Source organism: Myotis nattereri (assembly GCF_964212035.1).
Source record: "Myotis nattereri genome assembly, chromosome: 1".
Taxonomy (NCBI): Eukaryota; Metazoa; Chordata; class Mammalia; order Chiroptera; family Vespertilionidae; genus Myotis; species Myotis nattereri.
In genome coordinates, this window is record NC_138075.1 from 121,376,894 (window position 1) to 121,402,819 (window position 25,926).

Sequence of the window (25,926 nt, forward strand, 5' to 3'; positions counted from 1 at the left end):
GGGCTTAAGTTAGTCATTTTGTTTTTTTGTTTTCTGCTTTTCTCTTTGTTTTTGTTTCTCTATTATCTTTTCCCTGTCTTCCTGTTGGTTAAACATTATTTTAATTCCATTTTGATTTATCTATAATATTTTTAGTGTATCTCTATGTAATGATCTTTCAGTGTTTGCTTTATACATTATACATATATAACATCATAATCCACTGGTTTCATGCTGTTTTTATACAATGTGAATGTGGGATCATGTAAAAAACTGTGAGCTATTTGGCCTAATGCTAATTCAAGTAAAACAAGATCTTTTTTTTTTTGATGCTTCAATGAAAAGCAATAATTCTAATAAAAGTTTATGGTTAATCATAGTTTGTACAATTTACTTCATTCTGATGGCAGTTCTTCTGTAAAAGTGAATAGTGAGGCTACTTGTGTTGATATGAAAAATGAATAATTAAATCCTGAAAGGAGAAAAATAATAGAAATATAGAATAGTACAGGGTACACTTACTATTAAGAAAAACTGAATTTAAAAAATAATTTTTTAAAACAGGAAAAATCAATGCTAAGTTATAAGAACAGGATAGGTTTATACTCCTTCATAAAGCTAATACATTTGGACACTAAAAACAGAAATAATTACTTATTTGGCCTTTAGAAAATCTATGTTTATTTGAAGTCCTTGGCTAATACATATACTTTTTAAAATTATACAAAATTAAGTTGAACGAAACTTCTGAAATAGAATCATTAGAAAAGTTAATGAACACCTGATATTTTTGCATCCATTTTGTTTTAAAGTTTGATGTAATTATTTGCTACTGATTTTATAGGAGTTTTTCCAAATCTTATCAATCCAAGTTTGAACTGTGTCTTACATATTATTATAAAATTAAATTTATGGTTCATGGATTAACTAAGTTTTGAGTATTTGGAATCAAATTAAAGTATATTGCCAGAAAAATGGTAAATAAAATAAAATAAAATGAGTCAGAGAGATTAGTACACATCTAACAAATTGGAGATGAGTTCAGTTGCCTCTTAGAATTGAGGAAAATTGAAAATGGACATCAAATTTCCACTGGACCTGGAATAGTGCCTTAAGTCTGCTTCCTTAGCCTGCAAACCAGAATAGCTCTGGGCTCTCTTCTGAGCCTTCAGTCTTGTAATTGTCTTTCTGCCTGAGGGCACTTCGACTTGGAAATGCAATGTATTTAAAGTTGGCTGGTTCTGCCAAGGGCCCATTAAGGTGCTCCTGTTGAATCTTAAATCCTTTATGTCTAGTGGGGTCTACTGGATTGCTTTTTCCTGATATCATATTTTCTACATTTTGTCTTATTACACATGGTATTGACTGATAGGCCCATGGTACACTGTCAATTTTCCTCCAAGGGAGAAAAAAGATAGACTATGAAATGTTTATTTTATTTTTTATTTAGAGTGTTTCTGTTGCTCAACTTCTGTTCTGAGTTGAAATTGAGAATATATTTATGTCCATAGTTTTGGTTTGAGGTGCCTTATTGCTATAAACATGGCACAGGTCAAGGGGCAAGAGTGGTAACAAGTCCCTGATTCTTGTAGACCCTGGAGGGGTGTCCAGCTGAAGCAGCAATGATCATGAACCCAGTCCCTGTGGCTTCATTGTTCTGTTACTCTCAGAAATATATTCATGGATATTTATTCCTTGCTAAGTTTTAGAAAAGCCCAATTTTTTATATGCTGTTTAATTGTCTGTTTCCAAAGTTATGTTCATTTGTTTCTCTCACTTTAAGACTTTCAAATAGATTTTCCTTTCTTACTTGAAACATTTTTCAGTTAAGATAAATGAGGCAAAGGAATGGCACTCGATGTGCCGTCTCTTCTTGCTGGCTTGATAAAAGCTCTTTCTTTGTTTTTGGAATAGAATGTTCAAGATCTAGTCTGGCGGGAAGTCACTCTTTGCAATGTGTTCTCTGCAGGAAGCATTGATCTTCACTCTTTCTCTCTCTTTAGTTCTTTTTTGACAGTGGTCTAGGGGCCATAATTCCTGGTTGTGGCTGACAAAGCTCCCTATGTAAATATTTTTTCTCCACCTGAGTCTGCATCGTCACATATCTGCAGCTGAGAAGCTATCTCTGGAAACCATCTTTGTAGCTGTCCTCCCCTTGTTCACAGTTCACATTATTTGTTTGACTCTCTCTCTGTTGGTGGGGAAGTTTTTAAACTTAGGAATTGGAAGTACTGGGAACAAAATTTATAATACATATCAACTAGTCCATACTTCATATTGTTTAAACTCATCATATCAGCTGATTGTACAAACACTAATTGTATTGAACTACAAATACTAAAATGAAGTTTTAAGGTAGAGTAATTAATGTCATTATAGTGGACATATTTTAAAGTTTGACTCCAATACCAGCTATTAGCTTGGGGACAAAAATGAAGATTGTGGAGTTTGAAATGACTTAACCAGAAAATATCATTACTCCACACTGGTACTTTTACGATTCTAAAATAATCAAGATGTCAAAATAAGTTAAAAATGAGTAACTACATACACTTCTAAGCAATGTTAAATGCATTTTGGAGATAGTAAGTATTTATATAAAGTCAATTTTTATATTACTTGTACATGTTAGCTTTATATTTGAAAACCAAATTCAATGCTCTATAAAAATTATATTTCAGTGTTTATAGTGGAAGCATTTTTCTTTTAATTTATAACACAAATCCTTTATATTTGTAGTTAAATACTCTTTATCAGTCTATAGGCCTTGATAAAAATGAATTAAGGCAATTTATTTCTCATGAATTAAAACATTTGGAGATTTAATAGCTACTATATTTCATATCTTTCATTCCTCCTCATGCTCAGAAATAAACATTGGATATAAATATTTGCTGCAAAGATAATTCTATGGTATTGCTCATGTTGTATGGTGTTAAATATTCTTCATTTGTTCTTCCAAATCTACTTTTCTCCATTCTGCATCCTGCTCTGTGCCCTTTCCCTTGCATTTTCCTTGATTTGACTAATGGCAAGTATTGGAAGGAGCAGAAGACAGAGAGGGCATTTTTCCTCTCCTTTCTGCCTCATAGATTGTTGGTGATTGCTCTCCTCTGTTTAAGGCCACAGTACCTGCCAGGTGGCTCTCTCCCATAGTTACAGCTTTTCTCTGGATTGTGGTAACTTCACCTTCCTTTGCCTTTTCAGATCTTCTAGAGGTGCTTATAATCTCTTCCTCTTCTTTTGTCAAATAGGGTGCCTTAATAGTTTTTCTTAACTCTTGCTAAATTTTTGTAAATAGTTTTTATACTAGAGGCCTGGTGCATGAAATTCATGCACGGGGGGGGGGGGGCGGAAGGGGTGGTGGTGTGTGTCCCTCAGCCCAGCCTGCATCCTCCAATCTGGGACCCCTCGAGGGATGTCTGACTGCCCATTTAGGCCTGATGGACATCCCTCTCACAATTTAGAACTGCTGTCTCACAACTGCTCGCCTGTTTGCTTGCCTGCCTTATTGCCCCTAACTGCTTCTACCTGCCAGCATGATCACCCCCTAACCACTCCCCTGCCAGCCTGATCGATGCCAAACTGCCCTTCCCTGCTGGCCTGGTCATCCCTAACTATCCTCCCCTGCAGGCCTGATCACCCCCAACTGCCCTCCCTTGCAGGCCTGGTCCCTCTTAACTGCCTTCCCCTGCAGGCCTGATTGCCCACAACTGCCCTCCCCTGCTGGCCATCTTGTGTCCACATGGGGGAGGCCATCTTGTGTGTGGGAGTGATATAACATTGGCAAATATGTTCTCCCATGCAGTGGGCTTTCTTGTTGTTTTGTTGATGGTTTCTTTCGCTGTGCAGAAATTTTTTATTTTGATGTAGTCCCATTTGTTTATTTTCTCCTTAGTTTCCATTGTCCTAGGAGCTGTATTAGTGAATATATTGCTATGAAAAATGTCTTAGCATGGCTTCTTCTAAGATTTTTATGGTTTCCCCTCTTATGTTTAAGTACTTTATCCATTTTGAATTTATTTTTGTGTATGGTGTAAGTTGCTGGTCTAGCTTCATTTCTTTGCATTTATCTGACCAATTTTCCCCAAACCATTTATTATAGAGACTATCTTGACTCCATTGTATCCTCTTGCCTCCTTTGTCAAATATTAACTTAACATAATGGCTTGGGTTGATTTCTGGGTTCTCTGTTTTGTTCCATTGGTCTATATGTCTGTTTTTGTGCCAGTACCAGGCAGATTTGAGAACAGTGGCTTTGTAGTATAGCTTGGTATCTGGCATTGTAATCCCTCCAACTTTGTTCTCAAGATTGCTGCAGCTTTTCGGGGTCTTTTTTTATTCCATAAGAATTTTTGGAGAGTTTGTTCTAAGTCTTTGAAGTATGCTGTTGGTATTTTAATGGGTATCGCATTGAATCTATAAATTGCTTTGGATAGAATGGACATTTTAATGATGTTGATTCTACCAATCCAAGAACACAGTATATTCTTCCATATGTTTATGTCTTCCTCTATCTCTTTTTTCAGCATCCTGTAATTTTCTGAGCACAGGTCTTTTACCTCCTTGGTTAAATTTATTCCTAGGTATCTTAATTATTTTTGTTATAATGGTAAGTTAGATTTTTTTGTTTTGTTTTAGTTTTTCCTTCTGTGAGTTCATTATTGGTGTCTAAAAAGCCATAGATTTCTGGGTGTTAGTTTTGTATCCTGCTACATTGCTGAATTCATGTATTGATTCTAGTAGTTTTTTGATGGGGTCCTTAGTTTTTTTTTAGGTACAATATCATGTCATCTGTGAATAGTGACAGTTTTACTCCTTCTTTTCCAATTCGGATGCCTTTTTTTCCTTCTTCTTGTCTGATCACTATGGCTAGCACTTCTAGTACTATGTTGAACAATAGTGGTGAGAGTGGGCATCTGTGTCTTGTTCCTCTTCTTAGGGCAAATGGTTTTAGTTTTTGCCCATTGAGTACAATGTTGGCTGTAGGTTTGTCATATAAGGCTTTTATTATGTTGAGATATGATCCCTCAATTCCCACTTTGCTGAGAGTTTTTATCAGAAAAGGGTGTTGGATTTTGTCAAATGCCTTTTCTGCATCAATTGATGTGATCATATAATTTTTGTTTCTCAGTTTGTTTATGTGATGTATCACATTTATTGACTTGAGGATATTGTACTAGCCTTGCATCCCTGGAATAAATCCCACTTGGTCATGGTGTATGATCTTTCTAATGTAATGCTGGATTTGATTTGTTAGATTTTTGTTGAGGGTTTTAGCATCTACGTTCATCAGGGATATTGGCCTGTAATTCTCTTTCTTTGTAGTATTTTGGTTTTGGCATTAGGGTAATGCTGGCCTCATAGAAAGAGCTTGGAAGTGTGCCTTCCTCTTGAATTTTTTGGAATAGTCTGAGAAGGATAAGTTTTGGTTCTTCTTTGAATGTTTGGTAAAAGTCCCCTGTGAAGTTGTCTGGCCTCGGGCTTTTGTTTGCTGGAAGCTTTTTGATGACTGCTTCATTTTCCTCCTTAGTTACTGGCCTGTTGTGTTTTTTTATTCTTCTTGGTTGCATTTTGGAAGGTCATATTTTACTAGGAATATGTCTATTTCCTCTAGGTCAGTGGTTCTCAACCTTCTGGCCCTTTAAATACAGTTCCTCATGTTGTGGTAACCCCCAACCATAAAATTATTTTCATTGCTACCTCATAACTGGAATGTTGCTATTGTTATGAATCGTAATGTAAATATCTGATATGCAGGATGGTCTTAGGCGACCCCTGTGAAAGGATCATTTGACCGCCAAAGGGGTTGCCACCCACAGGTTGAGAACTGCTGCTCTAGGTTGTTTAGTTTCTTGGATTAGAGTTATTCATAGTTTTTTTTTTTTAAATAATCCTTTGTATTTCTGTGGGGTCTGTTGTTATTTGCCCCTTTCATTTCTGATTTTGTTTATTTGGGTCCTCTCTCTTTGCTTCTTGATAAGCCTGCATAGAGATTCATCAATCTTGCTTATTCTTTCAAGGAGCTAGCTCTTGGTTTCATTGATCTTTATGAAATTTTTTGGTCTCTATGTCATTTATTTCTGCTCTGATCTTCATTATCTTATCTCCTTCCTTCTGCTCAGTCTGGGCTTTTCTTGTTGCTCTCTTTCTAATTCTTTAAGTTCTAGGGTTAGATAATTTATTACCATTTTTTTTTTTTTGAGGTAGGCCTGGGGAGTTATGAACTTTTCTCTCAGGACTGATTTCACTGTGTCCCATAGGTTTTGAGTTGTTGTGTATTCATTGTAATTTTTTTCTAGGATATTTTTAATTTCTTCTTGATCTTTTGGTAACCCAATCATTGTTTAATAGCATGCTATTCAGACTCCAAGTGTTTGAATTTTTTATTGTTTATTTTTTGTAGTTGATTTCTAATATTATGCCTCAATGGCATTTTTATACACCAATCATAAAGTCTGAGAAAGAGAAATTAGCCCTAGCTGGTTTTGCTCAGTGGAGAGGGCATTGACCTGTGGACCGAAAGGTTCAGTGTTTGATTCTGGACAAGGGCATATGCCAGGGTTTTGGGCTTGATCCCCATTAGGGGGCATGCAGAAGGCAATTGATTAATGATTCTCTCTAATCATTGATGTTTCTAATTCTCTCTTTCCCTTCTTCTTTGAAATTAAAAAGAAAAAAGAAAGAGAAACTAAAAAAATTAATCTTATTTGATATTTTAAAAAAATATATTTTTATTGATTTCAGAGAAAGGAAGGGAGAGGGAGAGATATAGAAACATAAATGATGAGAGAGAATTATTGACTTGTTGTCTCCTGCCTGCTCCACACTGGGGATCCTGCCCATAACCTGGGTATATGCCCTGACCAGGAATTGAGCTGTGACTTCTTAGTTCATAGGTCAATGTTCAACCATGGATCCATGCCTGATGGGTAATCCCATTTAATATTACAACAAGAACAATAAGATATTTAGATATAAACTTAGCCAAGGTAGTTAAAGACCTATACTTGAAAAACTATAGGACTTTGGTAAAAAAAAAAAATAGAGGGAGATACAAACAAGTGGAAATATATACCATGTTCATGGATTGGACGAATTAACATCATTAAAATGTCCATACTACCCAAAGCAATCTATAGATTCAATGCAATCACTATTAAAATACCAACGGCATACTTCACAGAACTAGAAAAAATACTGCAACAATTTATATGGAACCAAAAAAAAAAAAAAAGTGACCCTGAATAGCTGTAGCAATCTTGAGGAAGAAGAACAAAGTTGGAGGGATCACAATACCAGATATCAAGTTATAGTACAAAGCCACTGCAATCAGAACAGCCTGGTACAGGTACAAGAATAGCACATAGATCAATGGAATAGAACAGAGACTCCAGAAATTGACCCACACCATTATGGTCAATTAATATTTGAAAACACAGGCAAGAGCATACAATGAAGTAAAGATAGTCTCTTCAGCAGATGGTGTTGGGAAAACTGGACAGACATATGCAAAAGCTGTAATTATATCTCTAACTGATAACAATCACAAGAATAAACTAAAAATGGATAAAAGACTTAAATGTAAGCCATGAAACCATAAAAATCATAGAAGAAATAATAGGCAGTAAAAATCTCAAACTTCTCCCATAGCAGAATTTTTTCTTATACATCTCCTAGGTCAAGAGTAACAAAGAAAAAAAAACAAAAAACAACTGGGACTACATAAAAATAAAAACTTATACACAGCTAAATAAACCACCATTGAATTGAAAAGGGAACTTACTGTATGGGAAAACATATTTGTTAATGATACATCTGATATGGAGTTAATATTAAAAATATATAAAGTATTCATACAACTCAACAAGAAGGAGACAAACAATCTAATTTAAAAATGGGCTGAGGACCCAAATAGATACTTTTCCAAAGATGACATACAAATGGCCAAGAAACATATGAAAAAATGTTCAAAGTCACTAATGATGAGAGAAATGCAAATTAAAACCACAATGAGATATAACCTCACACCTGTCAGAAAGGTTGTCATAAAAAAAAATCAACAAACAACAAGTGCTGGTGAGAATGCAGAGAAAAGGGAACACTTAGTTCACTGCTGGTGGGAATGCAGATTGGTGAAGCCATTATGGAAAACAGTATGGAGTTTCCTCAAAAAATTAAAAATAGAACTGCCATTTGACCCAGCAATCCCACTTCTGGGAATATATTCTAAAAACTTTGAGACACCTATCAGAAAGAATACATGCACCCCTATGTTCATAACGAGTTATTTACAATAGCTAAAATCTGGAAACAGCTAAAGTGCCCAGTAGTACATGAATGGATAAAAAAGCTGTGGGGCATTTACACAATGGAATATTATTCAGCTGTAAAAAAGAGGTATCTCCTACCCTTTGCAACAGTATGGCAGGACCTGGAGAGTATCATGCTAAGTGAAATAAGCCAATATGAGAAAGACAAATTTTATATGATCTCACTTATTTTTGGAACATATGAACAAAACGAATATACCACACCAACAAAATAAGACCTGAAGCATGGAGGCATGAAACGGACTGACATACCTCAATGTGGGGTTGAGGTTACAAGGAAAAAAAAAAACCCAAAGAACTTATATACTTATATGCATATCCCATGGACAGGAAGAATACAGTAGTGAAGACCTGAGATGTGGATAGGGTCTAGGCAGAGGAAAGCACTGGGTGAGACGGGGGATGGGAGACATCTATAATATTTCCAACAATAATTATATATATTAAAAATAATAAAAATATTTTAAGTAAAAAAATAATATATTTCTAGCTCCTTTTGGAAATTCTCTTTCACAGAAATAAGGTTATTTGCTTTACCTGAAGTCTACTCATCCTATTCAGAGAGGGCTTAAAAAGAAACAAAAAAATGTAATAAAATTGTTTAGTTTTATTCTTTAATCTATCATAAGTGAATGGTTGGGATACAGATGTAGATCTCACATTCCTGATTCTGACATGTTATACAGAAATTTAGCTTCCCTGAATGATATTATTTTTTTTAATTGCACAATATAGGAATATAATTCCCTAGGAGAAGAAATCAAGGAACATGAAAAACCCAATTACGAAGATTTTTTTTTCTTCATAGTAACAGAAAATACCCACAGAATACAAAAGAGCCAGTTATAATAAGCAGAGGATAAAGTTGTATCCTTGAATGTCCCAGGTCAAAAGCTGTCTAAGATTTGGAAACAGCTTAAATGCCCATCAGTAGATGAGTGTATTAAAAAACTGTGGTACATCTACACAATGGAATACTATGTTGTGGTAAAAAAGAAGTTCTTATCATTTGCCACAGCATGTATGGAACTGGAGAGCATTATGCTAAGTGAAATAAGCCAGTCAGAGAAAGATAAATATCACATGATCTCACTCATTAGTAGAATATAATGAACAACATAAAGTGATGAACCAAAACAGATCCAGAGACAGAGAAACATTGAACAGACTGTCAAACCTCAGAGGGAAGGGAGGGGAGGGTGGGGGTAAGGGGGAGAGATCAACCAAAGGACTTATATGTATGCATATAGGCCTAACCAATGGACACAGACAACAGGGGGGTGAGGGCATGAGTGGGGGAGTGGGGGGAGGGAATGTGGGGATAAAGACACATATGTAATAACTTAATCAATAATTAAGAAAAAGAAATAGAAAAGAAAAAAAAGAAATTACAATTGATGCTAGCCCAGTGATAAACTAAAAGGTAATAAAATTCATCTGTATATTGCCAAAAAAACAAAACAAAATAACCAAAACAAAAACAAAAGCTTTCTATAGAAAATATAGAATAGAAAACCTATGTAGGATACTTAGAAGAGGAAGTACAATGAGAGAGCCATAGAATCTGGATCCAAACAGAGTAGTTATAGTGGCTTAAGGTTTTTCATCAGTTTATATTAAATCCCTCCTCCCAATGTGTTATAATTAAAGAATTTGTGCTTATTAGCTTCAGTCTTACTCCAGAGTGTTTAGTCATTGTGGAAAAATCTTTTAACCTTAGCAGCTAAAGAAACTCTCCTGGTTTTGCGAAAAGCAAATATTGAATTCATTTTCCCATCCTTATAATTCAACTGGAGGGCCGGTGCATGAATTCATGCACTGTTGGGGTCCCTTGGCCTGGCCAGCAATTGGGGCTGATTGAGGTGTATCACCCAGTCCTGATTGGGGCCAATGGGGGCTGGCTGGCTGGGGAGGGACTGTGGTAGGGCTCCAGGGCTTGTCCAGCCTTCTCACCCAGTCCCAATCAGACAGACCCCAGCAGCAAGCTAACCTGCCATTTGGAGCATCTTCCCCCTGGTGGTCAGTGCGCATCATAGCAACTGGATGAGTGGTCAACCAAATGGTTGACTGATTGGTCGACACTTAACATATTACACTTTTGTTATATAGGATTCTGGTGAAGCAAAGTAAACTAAAACGATATTACACCCACCCCTTTCATAATGTTGCTTTAATAACTGTTTTATAAACTATTTTCATGCTGCATGGCATAAAAATAAAAGGTCCTATTTTTTTCTTTCAATTGAAAGCACTGACAAATTGTTTAAATGAGAGAAAGGAATCTCTTTGTTCTGTCATTGTTCTTTGAGAAACCTCTTTGAAACTGACTTCTTGTTTTTATAAAAATGTAAATCTTTTCATATTTCAAAATATTTTAGTTACATTGAGTAATCTAGCAAGATTAAAAAAACCTTTCCTCTGTATATATTTTCATTTAAATGAAAGAAAACAAAATACCACTCATGAGGTAAAAATATCTTGATGAGTAACAGAGATAAACATGGCATGAAATAAATTACTTAATAAACAGTTCACAGCTGTGATTGGTTTAATACATTATAGTTGACTCATACTGCCTGTTCACATTAATGGCTTAGCAGAAACCATTTTTTATCAGTGAAATTGTATTCAGATTTAAAAACAATAACATACTTTATGACAGATTTAGCTGTAACCATTAGCTATACAACATCCTGTTGCTTTCAGATTGCAGATTGAACATAATTTTTAAAAATCTTAATATGTTATATAACCAGAAGTGGTCTGTGTTAATATATGGCTTTGCTCGTTAAAGTTTTATGAGGGTCCTATAAAATTCAGCAGTTTGATGGAATACTAAGCAGAGTAATCACTATATTTTATGGAACTTTATTCTGAGATGAGCTAGATTTTCTCCTTTGATTATTTAATGAGGTAACTCTTCCAGATCATTACCTACCACTTACCTAGTGAGCAATGGTGGTGCCTGGGTCTAAAATCCTGGAAAATTGAAAATACTTATCATATAATCAAAAAGTGATTCAAACATTGGGAAGAGAGTGCCTTAAGTGTGTAATGACAGCATTTAAAATAACCTAATAATAAACTCCCTGTTCTCTTTTTCTTCAGGCGGTCATTAAACTGTTTCTGAGAAAGGCCAGGCAGTAAATATTTTTAGTTTGGGGGCCTTACTTTTGTTTGTAGTTACTCCATTACTCAGTTTTGCCCTTATAGTGTGAAAATAGCATAGATAATTTGTAAATAAATGGATGTGACTGTACTTAAATTAAAACTTAATTTACAAAAGCAAGTGACAGGCCTGATTTGGCCATTAGGTTATAACCTTTTTGGTTAGGACTTGATGACAGCAATCAGGATAAGAAATCTAGGCATCAGGCAGTTCCAGCATTCCAGTTTTCTTCAATTTTTAAAGTCAATACCCAAAGCCACCAGAATAGAAGAATAAGATTTACCAGTCCTGGTCTTCCAACTATGTGGTATTGACCACATGAAACATTTATAGTTTATTTAATTTAACTGGTGAAGTTAGTGAATGAAATAGCAGGTTTAATTCTGTATTACTTAAGAATCCCCAACATAAAGGCTGATTAGGTTCTATACAATCTCCCAGGATTACACTGTCCTTTAAATGCTTCCAAATTTCTTACCAGACATTTTTCGATGTTCAAGCTGGCTAACACTCATGCAATTGTGTACCTGATTCCTGCTTATTTCATTTGCATGGAGATTTTCTAATTCTGATATCATGAATGAAGGACTCTGTTTATCAGACTGTGACCTGGAGAGGTCATGTCCATTTTAATCTTTTTGGAGAAATTCATGCCACTAAATTCAACTATTATCTTAACTTATCTGCAAATTAATGTAATTGGGTCTTTTTCCACATCTCAATTATGTTGGCAGCCATTTTTTTCTTCTTATTATACTGCCCAGAGCATTTTAAATGCTCTTTCCCCTTTGCCTGTATCCCATATGAGTGATATACTTCTGGGGGGATATTTTTGTTATTTAATACATATTTTTCCTCATTTTATGAGATCCTATCAATCACAGCTGGTTTTGCAATATTTGGTAGCCACACTTCTCCACCTCTGAGGTCTGATGAGATGCTTATTTCCAATGAATAGCCATCATTCAGGTTGCATCAAAGGCCACCATCACTATCTAAGGCATGGGTAGAGGCAGGCTAACTTCATGGTCCAGAGCTTGCTGGCTCGCTCTTTGTATACCCTGACCCACTGAGTTGGGGTTAAGTCATGGGGTCCTGCTCTTCAATTGCTTTCTGCCTTCTTTTGTAAGTACTGATTTCCATTTATATAGTATCCCTTGAAATGATGGCATTTGAGGAATGGCACAGACCATGTCAGTATTTGAAAAATTAAAATGTCAAATATTTTTTCAGATAATTTATTTACTCAACAAATATATGTGAATGGGTTTGCCATATACTTTATTGTACAAATTATAACACTCTTTTTTTCTGAAAATAAAATGGAAAATAGGAAGAGTCAAAAGGATGATCATTGTATTAAATGAGTGCTTTCTATGTCTGTTCTAGACACCAGAGATACAGAAGTGACAAAACAGCCAAAGTCTCTACCCTCAAGAAGCTTTCATTTGGAGTAAGGAGTGACAGGTAATAAGCAATTAACAGTTAACTTTTAAAGCAAAATTTTCTGGTTCTGTAAATTAATATATTTATTATCTATACTAATAAAAGGGTAATATGCAAATTGGTCAGGATGCTGTCACAGTAACAACCAGCGCGGGTGGGCGGGAACTTGCAGTGTTGGGGATGGGGGCGGGCACTTACAGCATTGGGGACATGATGGCGGCTGCCCCTTGCCCAGGGTTGGCCTGGGAAACCTCTGCACTGGCAGTGAAGGCAGGTGAGTGAGGGAAAGCCCAGCAGGGAAGGCAGGTGAGTGAGGGAAAGCCCAGCAGGGAAGGCAGGTGAGTGAGGGACGGCCCAGAAGGGAAGGCAGGTGAGTGAGGGAAAGCCCAGCAGCGAAGGCAGGTGAGTGAGGGACAGCCCAGCAGGGAAGGCAGGTGAGTGAGGGACAGCCCAGCAGGGAAGGCAGGTGAGTGAGGGACAGCCCAGCAGCGAAGGCAGGTGAGTGAGGGACAGCCCAGTAGTAAAGGCAGGTGAGTGAGGGACAGCCCAGCAGGGAAGGCAGGTGAGTGAGGGACAGCCCAGTAGTAAAGGCAGGTGAGTGAGGGACAGCCCAGCAGAGAAGGCAGGTGAGTGAGGGACAGCCCAGCAGCGAAGGCAGGTGAGTGAGGGACAGCCCAGCAGAGAAGGCAGGTGAGTGAGGGACAGCCCAGCAGCGAAGGCAGGTGAGTGAGGGACAGCCCAGCAGCGAAGGCAGGTGAGTGAGGGACAGCCCAGCAGAGAAGGCAGGTGAGTGAGGGACAGCCCAGCAGGGAAGGCAGGTGAGTGAGGGACAGCCCAGTAGTAAAGGCAGGTGAGTGAGGGACAGCCCACCAGTGAAGGCAGGTGAAGGTGAGGGACAGCCCAGCAGTGAAGGCAGGTGAGAGAAAGTCCGAGCTCCACAGCTAAGAGCTCTTGGCCCAGCCACGCCCCACCTTGGCCTCAGGCACTGCGGGTCAGGGGTTCTGAGAAAGGCAGCTCCTTCCTTCAGCTCCTCAAACTCCCAGGCCACCTCCATCGCCCCTCAACACTCCTTGGATCAAGGTCGGGAATCGGTGGAGGCCTCCAGGTATCCAGGCAACCAATGTGGGGAATTTCCTCTAGCAGCTGGACCCAGTAACCCAGGGCTGGAGGGAGACCAGCACCCTCCCCTGCAGCCAGGAGAACCTTGGAAGACATGGTCTGTCCATCACCAGATGAGCACAGCCAGTTGGTTAAGCTTGGGGAGGCTTGTGGCTGATGGCCACTGCTGCTTGCCCAGGTCTGGTTGCTGCTAGGGCCAAGGCTCAGGCAATGAGGGCCAGGAGAGGCTCAGGTAAGCTGCAGTGACTGTGATGGCCCAGGCTCAGGCAGCCTCATGGCCAGCAGTGGCAGCAGCAGAAGCGTGATGGGGGCGTCATCTTCCCCTGATCACAGGGTCGCCTCCCATAGAGGGAGGCCAGAGGCAGTAGCAGCGAGGGAGTGATGGGGACAGTGCCTTTTCCTGATTGGCCAGTCACCTCCTGCAGAGGACATCCCTATCAGTAGGACCTCCCCTGAGGGTTCCCGGACTGTGAGAAGGGGCAGGCTGGGCTGAGGGACACCCCCCCAGTGCACAAATTTCTTGCAGTAGGCCTCTAGTAGAAAAATAAATGCATAGGTTTTTGTTATTTTCTTCTTTTATATCTTGATATAACAGTGTTAAGAAAAGCTTACTGCTGGTTAAGGAAGTCTAAAACCAGACTTCCTAGGCTTAAGTCTGTCTCTCCCAGCTGAAATACTAATAAGGAGATTAAATAAGTTAACTCTTGAAAAGGACTTACAATAGAGCTCAGCATATAGTAAGAGTAATATGTTACTTTTATTATTACTTGACAAGGGACTACATTGAGGAATCCTCTGAAAACCTGGAAATAAGATTGTTTTCACTGTTCAATTGCAAAATCAATACAACAGAGTAGACACATACAAATTGTCTCAAAAACAAAAGATGGTTTTCCAGGGCAAAAGGACTGTATTGTAACTTTTTGTATAGGTTGATATATATAAAAAATTAGACTGTCAATCAGATGCAAGCTCTGTTATTCCTAGGGGTACAGAGAAAACAGAACTACAGAATAAATGTTGGTACTTCCTGTCCAAAGACTCTCAGGAGGGAGGGGGTCTTAGCCTGCTCACTTAGCCCAGTGTTTACTCTGTTTCAGTCGGAGTCTCAGGAACAGATGCCCTGGACACTTAGACCTGAAGAGAAAACTGTTTTTATTCTTTGATTGTTGATCACCAGAAAGTTCTCTTAAGTAGCTCAAGCTTTTAGGGGGAACTTGGCTGACTAACTTTTTCCTAGAGCAGTTGGGATTTTTAGTTTCCTTTGCTGGACTTAAAATCTAATTGGATTTGTCTGACTGTATTCTTAAAAGGAATTGCTTTTATGAGGACAGTCTTTGATTTATAGTTTTAATCATATGAAATTACCATTTTAGTAGGTAAAAATGGTCTGTTATTGGCCATATCACATGGTTTAGTTGAAAACCTGGGCAGCCAAACTTGAGTACCTGGTTGGGCTCCATAGGACTCAGTTGCCTGGCTCTGCTTGGCTGACCACATGTCAGAGAGAGAAGACTCCAGCCAGCAGGCCAAGTGCAAATGCAATCATAGGGCACATCCTGCCCTTGCAGCCTGTTGTCAGCAGGCCAAGAGTGGTTAGTGTGAGTGTTACTACTGCCCTTGCCAGACACAAAAGGACTCAGCTTCCTCAAGGACTGGCGGGTATGGGGATACATCTGCCTCCAGGCGCAGCTGTCTGTAGTGATGACGAACTGTAGCCCTCATCTCTCCTCTTCAGCCAGGCACTCTCTTCTTTCCTACCGGGTCTTTGGAGGCTGCATGAAAACTGTCTTTGTTTTGTTCACTTCTGTAAGACTATGCCCTGTATGAAGATCTCCGCATCAAGGGGACAGGGATACCCTCTAGCTTTGCTTCTCAGCAACACTATGGCACAGCAAGGCCATTTCTGGCCTGAAGATAAAGGAAGGGAGTGATAGTTGAATATTCTCGTCCTATTGGAGAGACCGTCCCAGTGGTTAGAATGTGTCAGATTGTTTCCCCCTAATACCATTAAACATTGTATTCATCTAATTCTCTCTTCAGATTTCCGGCCCATCTAACAATTTTCTGCTTACCAACCAGCATCTTGTGTAGGTATGCCCTGTCACATGGACTTACAAGTATTCTTGTTTCTTTGACATTTGTTTTTGTTGTGAATTAATAAAATTAACTTTGAGTTTATCTCATAGTCTGATGAATTCAGTTCGTGTGAATTTCTGCTTGTGAAAAAGGTATCTATTTACAGTGTGCCAACACAATCTGATTTCTATCTTTCAAGTAAAGGGACCAAGACACATTCACCAAATAAGGAATATAGTCTTGTAAAGTCTTTTAAAAGTTAGCCATATTTGCCTTTTTAAGTCAGACAACAAATGCCTTATATCACCATGGGGGTGAGCACAAGTAAAAGTTTCTCTTTCCTAGTTCTAAATTTTTATATGCATTGCCCAACCCCACCCCATAAAAAAACTTTAATGCAAATGTTTTATTGGATTTTCTACTTAGTTGCAGGAAATGTTCACCCCAGAGATTTTTTGGGGAAAAATAATATCATTAAATAACAATATTATATACCGATTAAATAGACACATAAAAGTTTGCAGAACAATACCACTAATTGTTAAATATTTAGGTTGTTTGCATATTTTTCTATTATAAATAATTCTGCAATGAACTGTCTTCTTAACACTTTTTTGGGCATATCTATTGATTTAACCTTAGTCTAAATTCCTAAAGTGAAATTCATGAGTTAATATATTCAGTCATTTTAGGCTCTTGATATAAACTTCCATTTTTTTTTTTCAATGAGAGTATGATGTACACTCTCATCAACTTTAAAAGAGACTTCATTTCACTGCACACTCACCTATACTAGTTTCATTCATATTTTTAATCTTTGCCATTGTAACAGGTAAAATATACTACTGCAATTTTATAAGTAACTTTTTTTCTTACTCCTAGTTAGACTGAATTTTTCAAAAGTTTTTGGCAATCTTCATTTTTCCTTTGATAAAACACATTTCCGCCATGTAGCTGATGGCTGTGCAGCAGGTAGGAAGAGGCAGTGATGATCCTGGAAGTCTGAGACTCAGAGATATTGGTTATTTGCTTTCTTCTTAGCAGTGGTGGAACCCTTGGATTGCAGCTCTTTAGTGACAGGCTGATGCCTTTCCACAAAGCAGTCACAGCTGTATCATAGGCTATAGAGAGAGTTACTCAGTTTTGTATATATTAAATGTACCGTGTAACAATGAATTCAAATAATTAGGTACTTCCTTTTCTGGAGGAGGGCATTTCAAGCAACAAGTCCAACAGTGGTATTTATTGCATCATCCTAAAGCAAACATCCTCCTAAAGCCAGTTTAACTTAGTACTCTTGAAGAGCAAAATTTTGCCAATACATGACTTAAAGCATCTCTTACAAATAATTTGTTTACATTTGTTGAGCTTGCTAAATGACTGCCTGAAGCCAATCATCTGGAAAACATGGAATTTCTTGCTTGAAAAATCAGTCCTTGAAAAGGCACTTTATAGTGTTGCCCTTGGACTCTCTTATCTCTGGTTCTTGCAATCTCTGGAGAACACCTGAAGCCTGCCTCTCTAAATGTCAAAACCCTTCATCTCCAGCAGTGCCCTTTTCAATCCTTGGGGAAGCATAGGGAGCAAGGCTCTCATCTATCCATGTATTGACGGCTCTGGCTGAGAGTAAGGTCTTCCAAAGATGCCGTTAGTTATTGTGCTTTTATCTCCTGTCTGTGCTGTGTCGCTTTCTTTCAACTCCTGGAACCTGATGTGCATATTTTTCAATTGCCTCACAGCTCTCTCCCAGTTTCCTATTGGAATCTATTTCTAGATAATGTAAAGTATTACATTTCAAGCGTGTTTACATCCATCTGAATATAAAATGTCTTATGGAGCATGAGGTGTTCTGCATTCAGAATGGTGCTTTGTGGCTCTTTTGTTTCATTCATCTTTACTTCTTTCCCTTTCTGATTCCCCATAGAAACTGCTGTAAACTTTTACTACTTTTCAAATTTCCTAAATTCGTACTGGGTTCCTCACTCTCAGCACTTTCCTGAGCCCTCCATCTTGCCTTCTTTCCCATCTCTGAATACATTGCAGGTTCAAACATCCCTGCTCCTCTCCAAGAGGGGATTTCTCTCTTTTCCAAGCTTTATTTCAGTAAATATTTCCTCTCTATACCTTTAGTTTTCTTCTTTTTATTAGTTTCTTCACCTCAGTTTTAAATAAAGGCTAAAAATTTCCATCCTAAAATGTTATTTTGCTTCCCCCCAAATACTTTCATTCAACTTGAAGCTCATCTCTGTTACTTTTAATATTAAACATCTTGACACAATATCCAACATTGTTTCCATTTCCTCACCATCAGTTTAAACCACAACCCACTATAATTTGAGATTTGATTTTGCTTCTTTCCTTAGCTGTTCTTCTCAGGGGCACTCACAACGTTGTGATTGAATAGTCTGTTTCAATTACTTTCATTCCTTTCCTCTTTGTAGCACTAAGTAGGCATTCAAGTGTTTTTCTCTTATGGCTCCCATGCTCCCACTCACTCCTGCTTCTCTTTCTGTCTGTTTGAACATTCCTTCTCAGGCACCTTCACAGGCTCCTATAACTGAGGCTACTCAGGAATTTCAGGATTCCAGAATAGCTTCTTTCTTGCTCTCTTTTTGTCTTCTCTCTTCTCTACATGTACTTAGATGTGCTTATCTCCTGCCATGGCTTCTATATATTGTATAGTATGCATTCTACTGAGGGAGAAATACAGCAAAATATATAAATGTGTATATATATATATATATATATATATATATATATATATAAATACAAAAATAATATAATGCAAATATATAAAATATACAAATGGGGCAATTATAATGCCAGATAGTAATTGCATGCATATGTATATTTTTCTTGAGATAGCAGCTTGTACCAATCATTTTAACCTACTGAACAATGTACATGGATTACAGTTTGGATCATTTTAATGTTCAAATTAGAATTAAAAGGTGAACTAAAAGAGATTACATATTCCATGAGAGCAGAAATTATTGTATTCCTTCAATTCCTTCAAAGACCTAGAATTAGGGGTTTATGTATCCTAGGCATTCAGCAGCTTTATGATACTTATAAATAGTCACTGTGACAGTGTGGAGCTGGGCCTGCCTGGGGAAATTTTTCATAAAATAAAGTACACAGGATAAAATAGATGGCACTCTTAAGCAATTGCAGTTTCTCAAAGGTTATATTTGAGAACCAAAGCTAAAAAAAAATTTTAAATTATACACAATAAATTTGTATTCAAATGTGACCTGCTTCTGGAAATTTGAATAGGAAAATAAGATTCTATAAGATACTAGGCCCCAGGACCATTATAGATCCTGTATCTTGCTGGTGACTTTCATGAAGTGGTAGGCAAAAGTAATTTTATGTAATCATGTTAATGAAAAGAGGAGATATAAAAATGTATGAGATTGTTGACTACTGCCTATAATTTTAGGAATAAGCTGGCCTTACTTCTTCATTTTATAAGAGAGAAAGGTAAAACTGGAGGTGTTAAAAGAGTTCTTCAGTTTTACTTAGCTAATTAGTAGTAGCAAGCAGTAGTGGCAAAGTACATTTTATAATGTACTTTACATTATAATAAGTGCTTATAAATAGTTGAAGTTTTGGCAATTCTGGCAGAAAAACTAGACTGCTGTAACATCAGTCTTTTAATTAAATAAATAGCCCTTCCTCCTTAATTCCAAATCTATCATTTGTTCCTTCTAAGATATACGAGGTGCTCTGCAGGTGAAGAAAAGTGGAGCAATTGCTTGACTCAGCATAGCGAGCAAGTTTCCAGGTGATGTTGATGTTACTGATTATGCTGCCATTTTACATGGCATCTTTGCTTTTCCAAATGCAACAGGTAGCAGGTTTATATCTACATTCTTTTATCCTTTATTTGGTCAACCAATATTCATTTAAAAGGTAATTTATTCTAGTCATAATACTGGGAGTAGAGAATAAAAGGATGAATTATAATATGGTCTTTTCTTATAAAGGTGATGTTGATGATGAATGGAAATAACATTAAAGTTCTCTGTTATTTGCAAAGTATAGTATACATAGTCCAAATATTCAATTAAATGCCATTTAAACATGCAGGTGCTATAAATATTCATGTAAAACTATGCAACTATAATACTGTGTACAGCTACAAAGCAAGTAGAAGTGGGAAGGAGGGAGACAGAAAGTCTTCATGGTGGCAGTAGCCTCTACATTGAGTTCTGAACAATGAGAAGATGCTCTTGAAGGGATCATGATGGTTGAAAGGGGCAAGAAACTCCAGGCAGAGACAACAGAAGAATAAATTTCACAGAAATCCTGGGAATTTAGAACTTAAGGGGAGGGAATAGGAGGAGAGAGTTGCAAGAAGCTGCAAAAACAGGGAGGAGCCATGTTTTGGAGGAGCTTTATATGATTAGGGTAAGGAATTTGTTCTTCATTCTTGATTTTTTGGACCCATACGTGTCATCATTTGAGAGCATTATTGAACATAACTTGAATGTGTGTATTTTTATGGTATTGGCTTTGATACAGGAGAAAGAACTATAGTCTTAGTGTGAGCAGGCCTGAGAGTTCAAGTTCTTGTCTTTTTACTAACTAGTAATGAAATATTGATCATTCATGTAACCTCTTAGGACCTTGATTCTTCTATCAGTAATATGGAAATAATTCACAGTGGGTGAATTAGAAATTTAAAAGTATTTATAGTGATAGAGCATTGTTATTCTGATTATTTAAGGGACAGAAAACTTTTGATATAAAGAAAAGTAAATGTCATTGATGCGGGTTTTTGCTTCAGGTTTGTTTCCAGTTAGTCTTCTGGGAGAGCACAGAGAAGTGCACCATGCAGGGTTTAGTGAGAGTTTATTCAAGAAAACAAGCTACTCCATGTATTTTGATTTACATTTATGGATTACAGGACTTTTGGAAGAAACTTGGGATGGTCATCAGGAAATCTGCTGCTGAAAGGGGAGCTGCCTTTGAAGGTCAGAGAAGTGAACTCAAAATTTCGGCAGAAGCACCCAAGTGGCTGGTTTTGAAATGCTTGCCTGGAAGCCATTCTGAAACTCACCTCATAACATAACCTACATCATTTGATACAGACTTAGAAAAGCTTCACACTGTGTAAATGTTTTTACAAATAATAAATCATTATGTTTTATAATCATAGGATATAAGAAAGTAAGTAATACTAGTAGAAGTAATATAAGAAAATACCTCAAATATTGTATGGAATCTTGGGACTGGAAATAACAACTAAAACATCTTATTAAATACAATAAATGCAACTACATGCAATACTTTGCAAAATTTTAAGGCAAAATATAGCATGAATGTCTTCATGATTCCCATTTAATACAGTATTTGGAACTGGGATTGTTCATCAGATCAATGGACAATTTGTAGTTATGATTTTTAGTATTAGGAAGAATATTGAGTTTACAAGTGACTGTTTGAGCTGATTATTTTAAACTAAGATTTGGAAACAGCCTAAGTGCCCATCCGCAGATGAGTGGATTAAAAAACTGTGGTACATCTACACAATGGAATACTACGCTGTGGTAAAAAAAGAAGGGATTCTTACCATTTGCAACAGCATGGATGTAACTAGAGAGCATTATGCTAAGTGAAATAAGCCAGTCAGAGAAAGATAAATATCACATGATCTCACTCATTTATGGAACATAATGAACAACATAAACTGATGAACAAAAACAGATCCAGAGACAGAGAAGCATCGATCAGACCATCAAACCTCAGAGGGAAGGTAGGGGAGGGTGGGGGTAAGGGGGAGAGATCAACCAAAGGACTTTTATGCATGCATATAAGCCTAACCAATGAACATAGACAACAGGGGGGTGAGGGCATGAGTGGGGGCGTGGGGGGGCAAAGAGGGGATAAGGACACGTATGTAATACCTTAATCAATAAAGAAGAAAAAAATAAAAAAAAAAAACAAAAATGATTTAACACCCTGGCTGTTGTGACTTAGTTGGTTGAGTGTTGTCCCATGTACAGAAAGGTTTCTGGTTGAATTCCTGATCAGGACATATGCCCAGGTTGAGAGTTCCATCCTGGGAAGGGATGCGTGAAGGAGGCAACCAATTGATGTTTTTCTGTCTCTTCCTCTTCCTTCCTTTTTCTAAAATGAATAAAAATACATCTTTTTTTAAAAAGAATGATTTTTAAATACTAATAAACAAACCCAATTTGGGAACTGTGATAGGAAGTTTCCAAGGTGGTTCCCCATAATACCTACCATTTGGTACTCAGGCTCTTTTGAAATACTCTCCTCTTAATCGGTGGACTTGGTGACTTCCATCTAAGCAGTAGGCTATGTAAAAAGAAATGATGGGATGTCATTTCTGAAACTAGATCCCCAAAAGACTATGATTTAGGTCTTGGAACAACTTTGTCTTGCTGGTTCTTCTTGCTTGCTTACTCTGGTAAAACCAGATGCATACCCTGTGACAAGGAACTGAGAAAGGTCTGTGACCAACAGCCAGTGAGGAACTACATTTCATATTAATTAATTAATCAATTAATTCCATTTTATATTCAGAAAGTCCTTACTAAACTTCAGATGTTAAATGTTTCCTCAGATTTTCTTTAGTTTTTTTTTTAATCTTATATTTTTTTACATTGGATTCATTTAGAATTTATTTTAGAATCCTCCTTTAAAAGTTAAAAACATTGACTCTATTATTTCTTACTTTCAGAGACCACAGTGTTTCACCACTGAGAAAATATTCTAAAGGTTATTCAGAGAATCCTTAAATCTAAGACATGTTTTAAGTGATTTCACTAGAGTGACCATTTATTCATCTACTGCAGTGGTTCTCAACCTTCCTAATGCCACGACCCTTTAATACAGTTCCTCTTGTTGTAGTGACCCCCAACCATAAAATTATTTTGTTGCTACTTCATAACTGTAATTTTGCTACTGTTATGAATCATAATGCAAATATCTGATATGCAGGATGTATTTTCATTGTTACAAATTGAACATAATTAAAGCATAGTGATTAATCACAAAAACAATATGTAATTGCTGCTGCCTCCCCGCCGGGCTCATCATGGCACGTCTCTGACTCCTCTGCTCCTGGCAACGTCTCTGCGCCTCGCTGCACGGCTCCTGGGGCCCCGATCCAAGGGAGGTGTTTGCCATTTTTCAACCAGCACATGTCGCCATACCAAATTTTACAAAGATCCAGTGGAAGCTGTAAAAGATATCCTTCATGGTGCAAAGATCCTGGTTGGTAGCTTCGGGCTGTGTGGCATTCCAGAAGATCTCATCGGAGCTTTACTGAAGACGGGAGTCAAGGGGCTCACTGCACTCAGCAACAATGCAGGGGTTGACAGCTTTGGCTTGGGCCCTTTGCTTCGAAGCAAGCAGGTAAAGCGCATGCTCTCTTCGTACGTGGGAGAAAATGCAGAATTTGAGCGACAGTACTTACCTGGGGAATTAGAGGTAGAGCTGACACCTCAGGGCACACTGGCAGAGAGGATTCGTGCTGGCGGCGCTGGAGTTCCTGCCTTTTACACCAGCACAGGCTACCGGACGCTGGTGCAAGAAGGAGGGGCACCGATCAAGTACAAGGATGGCAGCATCGCCATTGCCAGTAAGCCACGAGAGGTGAGGGAGTTCAATGGTCAACATTTTATTTTGGAGGAAGCGATTACAGGGGATTTTGCCTTGGTGAAAGCCTGGAAGGCAGATAGTGCAGGAAACATCATTTTCAGGAAAAGAGCACGGAATTTCAACCTGCCCATGTGCAAAGCTGCGGGAACTACAGTGGTGGAGGTTGAAGAAATTGTGGATGTTGGATCCTTTGCCCCAGAAGACATCCATATTCCTAAGATTTATGTACACTGCCTTACAAAGGGAGGAAAATATGAGAAAAGAACTGAGGGTTTACCAACCCGGAAACAGGAAGATGTAAAAGCCAAATCCGGAAAACCTGGAGATAATGTGAGGGAGCGCACCATCAAGCGGGCAGCTCTTGAATTTGAGGATGGCGTGTATGCTAATTTGGGCAGAGGAATCCCACTTCTGGCCAGCAACTTTATCAGCCCAAATATGACTATCCATCTGCAGAGTGAAAATGGAATCCTGGGTTTGGGTCCATCTCCATTTGAAAATGAAGTTGTTGCAGATCTAATCAATGCAGGCAAGGAAACAGTTACTGTTCTTCCAGGAGCCTCTTACTTCTCCAGCGATGAGTCATTCACGATGATTAGAGGAGGACATGTCAACCTGTCCATGCTAGGAGCCACACAGGTTTCCAAATATGGTGACCTGGGTAACTGGATGATCCCTGGGAAGATGGTGAAAGGAATGGGAGGTGCTATGGATCTGGTGTCCAGTGCCAAAACCAAGGTGGTGGTCACCATGGAGCATTCTGCAAAGGGAAATACACATAAAATCATGGAGAAATGTACATTGCCATTAACTGGAAAGCAGTGTGTCAACCGCATCCTCACTGAAAAGGCTGTGTTTGACGTGGACAGCAAGAAGGGGCTGACTCTGATTGAACGCTGGAAAGGCCTGACAGTGGACGACATCAAAAAGAGCACCGGGTATGACTTCGCAGTTTCACCAAAACTCATGCCAATGCAGCAGATCACAATTTGAAACATGGAATAAACATTTATCACAGGCTGTGTGTTTTTCATTTTAACCACATAGAGTTTCAGTAATCATAACTGTATACTGAACAAGCAGCTTTTGACTAGGTTTTTCTAGCATTTTATGCTTTATACAGCCTGTTCTCAAGTGTGCTATGACATTTTGATGAACAAAAAGAAAAAATACATATATGATTATAATATTTGTTTTATAAGTGCTTAGAAGGATGTCTTTACAATTGGTACTCGCATTGAATATTTCTCCATCTTCTGTGGTATGTACACTGAACTGCACGCAGTTTGCATCAAGATGGGCCTGTAGGAAGAGTTTCATTGATGTACTCTTCCTCCTAAAGAAATTGTGAAGAAAAAGAGTGAGGGAGAAAAGTGAGCCCTCCCCTACGGTAACCAAGGCAGCATTGCACTGGGTCCTGAAGATAACGTGCAAGTGAATTTTGATTGGGAGGAATGCTGTCTTAACGATTGATTTTCCTTCAGCAGCCTCTGACTTTGTTGGGGGAGCCTCCGATTGTGTGATTCCATCTTGTTTTCCTAGAGCACCTCTCTTCCTCCCACACTTTCTGTAACTAAATAGATGCCTAAGGAGGGAGGCAGGAGCATGTCTGTGTGGGAGGAGTAACTGTGCAGGAGGGAGACTCAGTGCAGGGCCTGTTGGTGCCGACATCCTACCTAAGTTGCCTTGACCAACCAACCAACCAACTAACCATCTGTTCTTTGCCAGTGCCTAACTCATCTAGTCAGTTTCCTCATTGTTAAGCAGTGCAGTATTCGTATATATCCAGATGGTCCTTAAGAGTCTTTCTCGATGTTATTGAGGACCAGTGGGCAACTTGAACAATACCTGCTCTTCAGCCAAGAAGGGCTGTGGGATAATTTATCATGAATCCACAGTCACAGTGAACACACAGGTGTGTTTTTTGCTTTTTTGTTTGTTTTTTATTCTTTTCAGGCTCTCTTATTTCTGGTCAGAAAAGTATCTAAATTTGAGTGCCTTTTCCTACAGAACAATGTTTTCTTCTGACCAGACTACTTCCTTGAAGAAAGTACTTTTAATTCAACTCTATGCAAGTAGGGAAAGTAAGGATGAACAAATCTAGGATTTGAAGAGCGGTGATTGAATTTCTATTGTTAAAAAATAAACATAGTGGATTAGGTTTTG

General features: G+C 38.1%; 1 protein-coding gene across 1 annotated transcript; it reads left to right on the forward strand.

The window, feature by feature from the left end:
- Positions 1 to 23,215: 23,215 nt before the first annotated feature.
- On the forward strand, positions 23,216 to 24,753 carry LOC308530128 (succinyl-CoA:3-ketoacid coenzyme A transferase 1, mitochondrial-like; the record flags this gene model as incomplete). The annotated part of the gene is given in 2 exon segments (XM_081106609.1): positions 23,216 to 23,261; positions 23,264 to 24,753. Coding segments are annotated over 2 exon segments (1,536 nt in total), but the record flags the coding sequence as incomplete, so codon positions are not given.
- Positions 24,754 to 25,926: the final 1,173 nt, after the last annotated feature.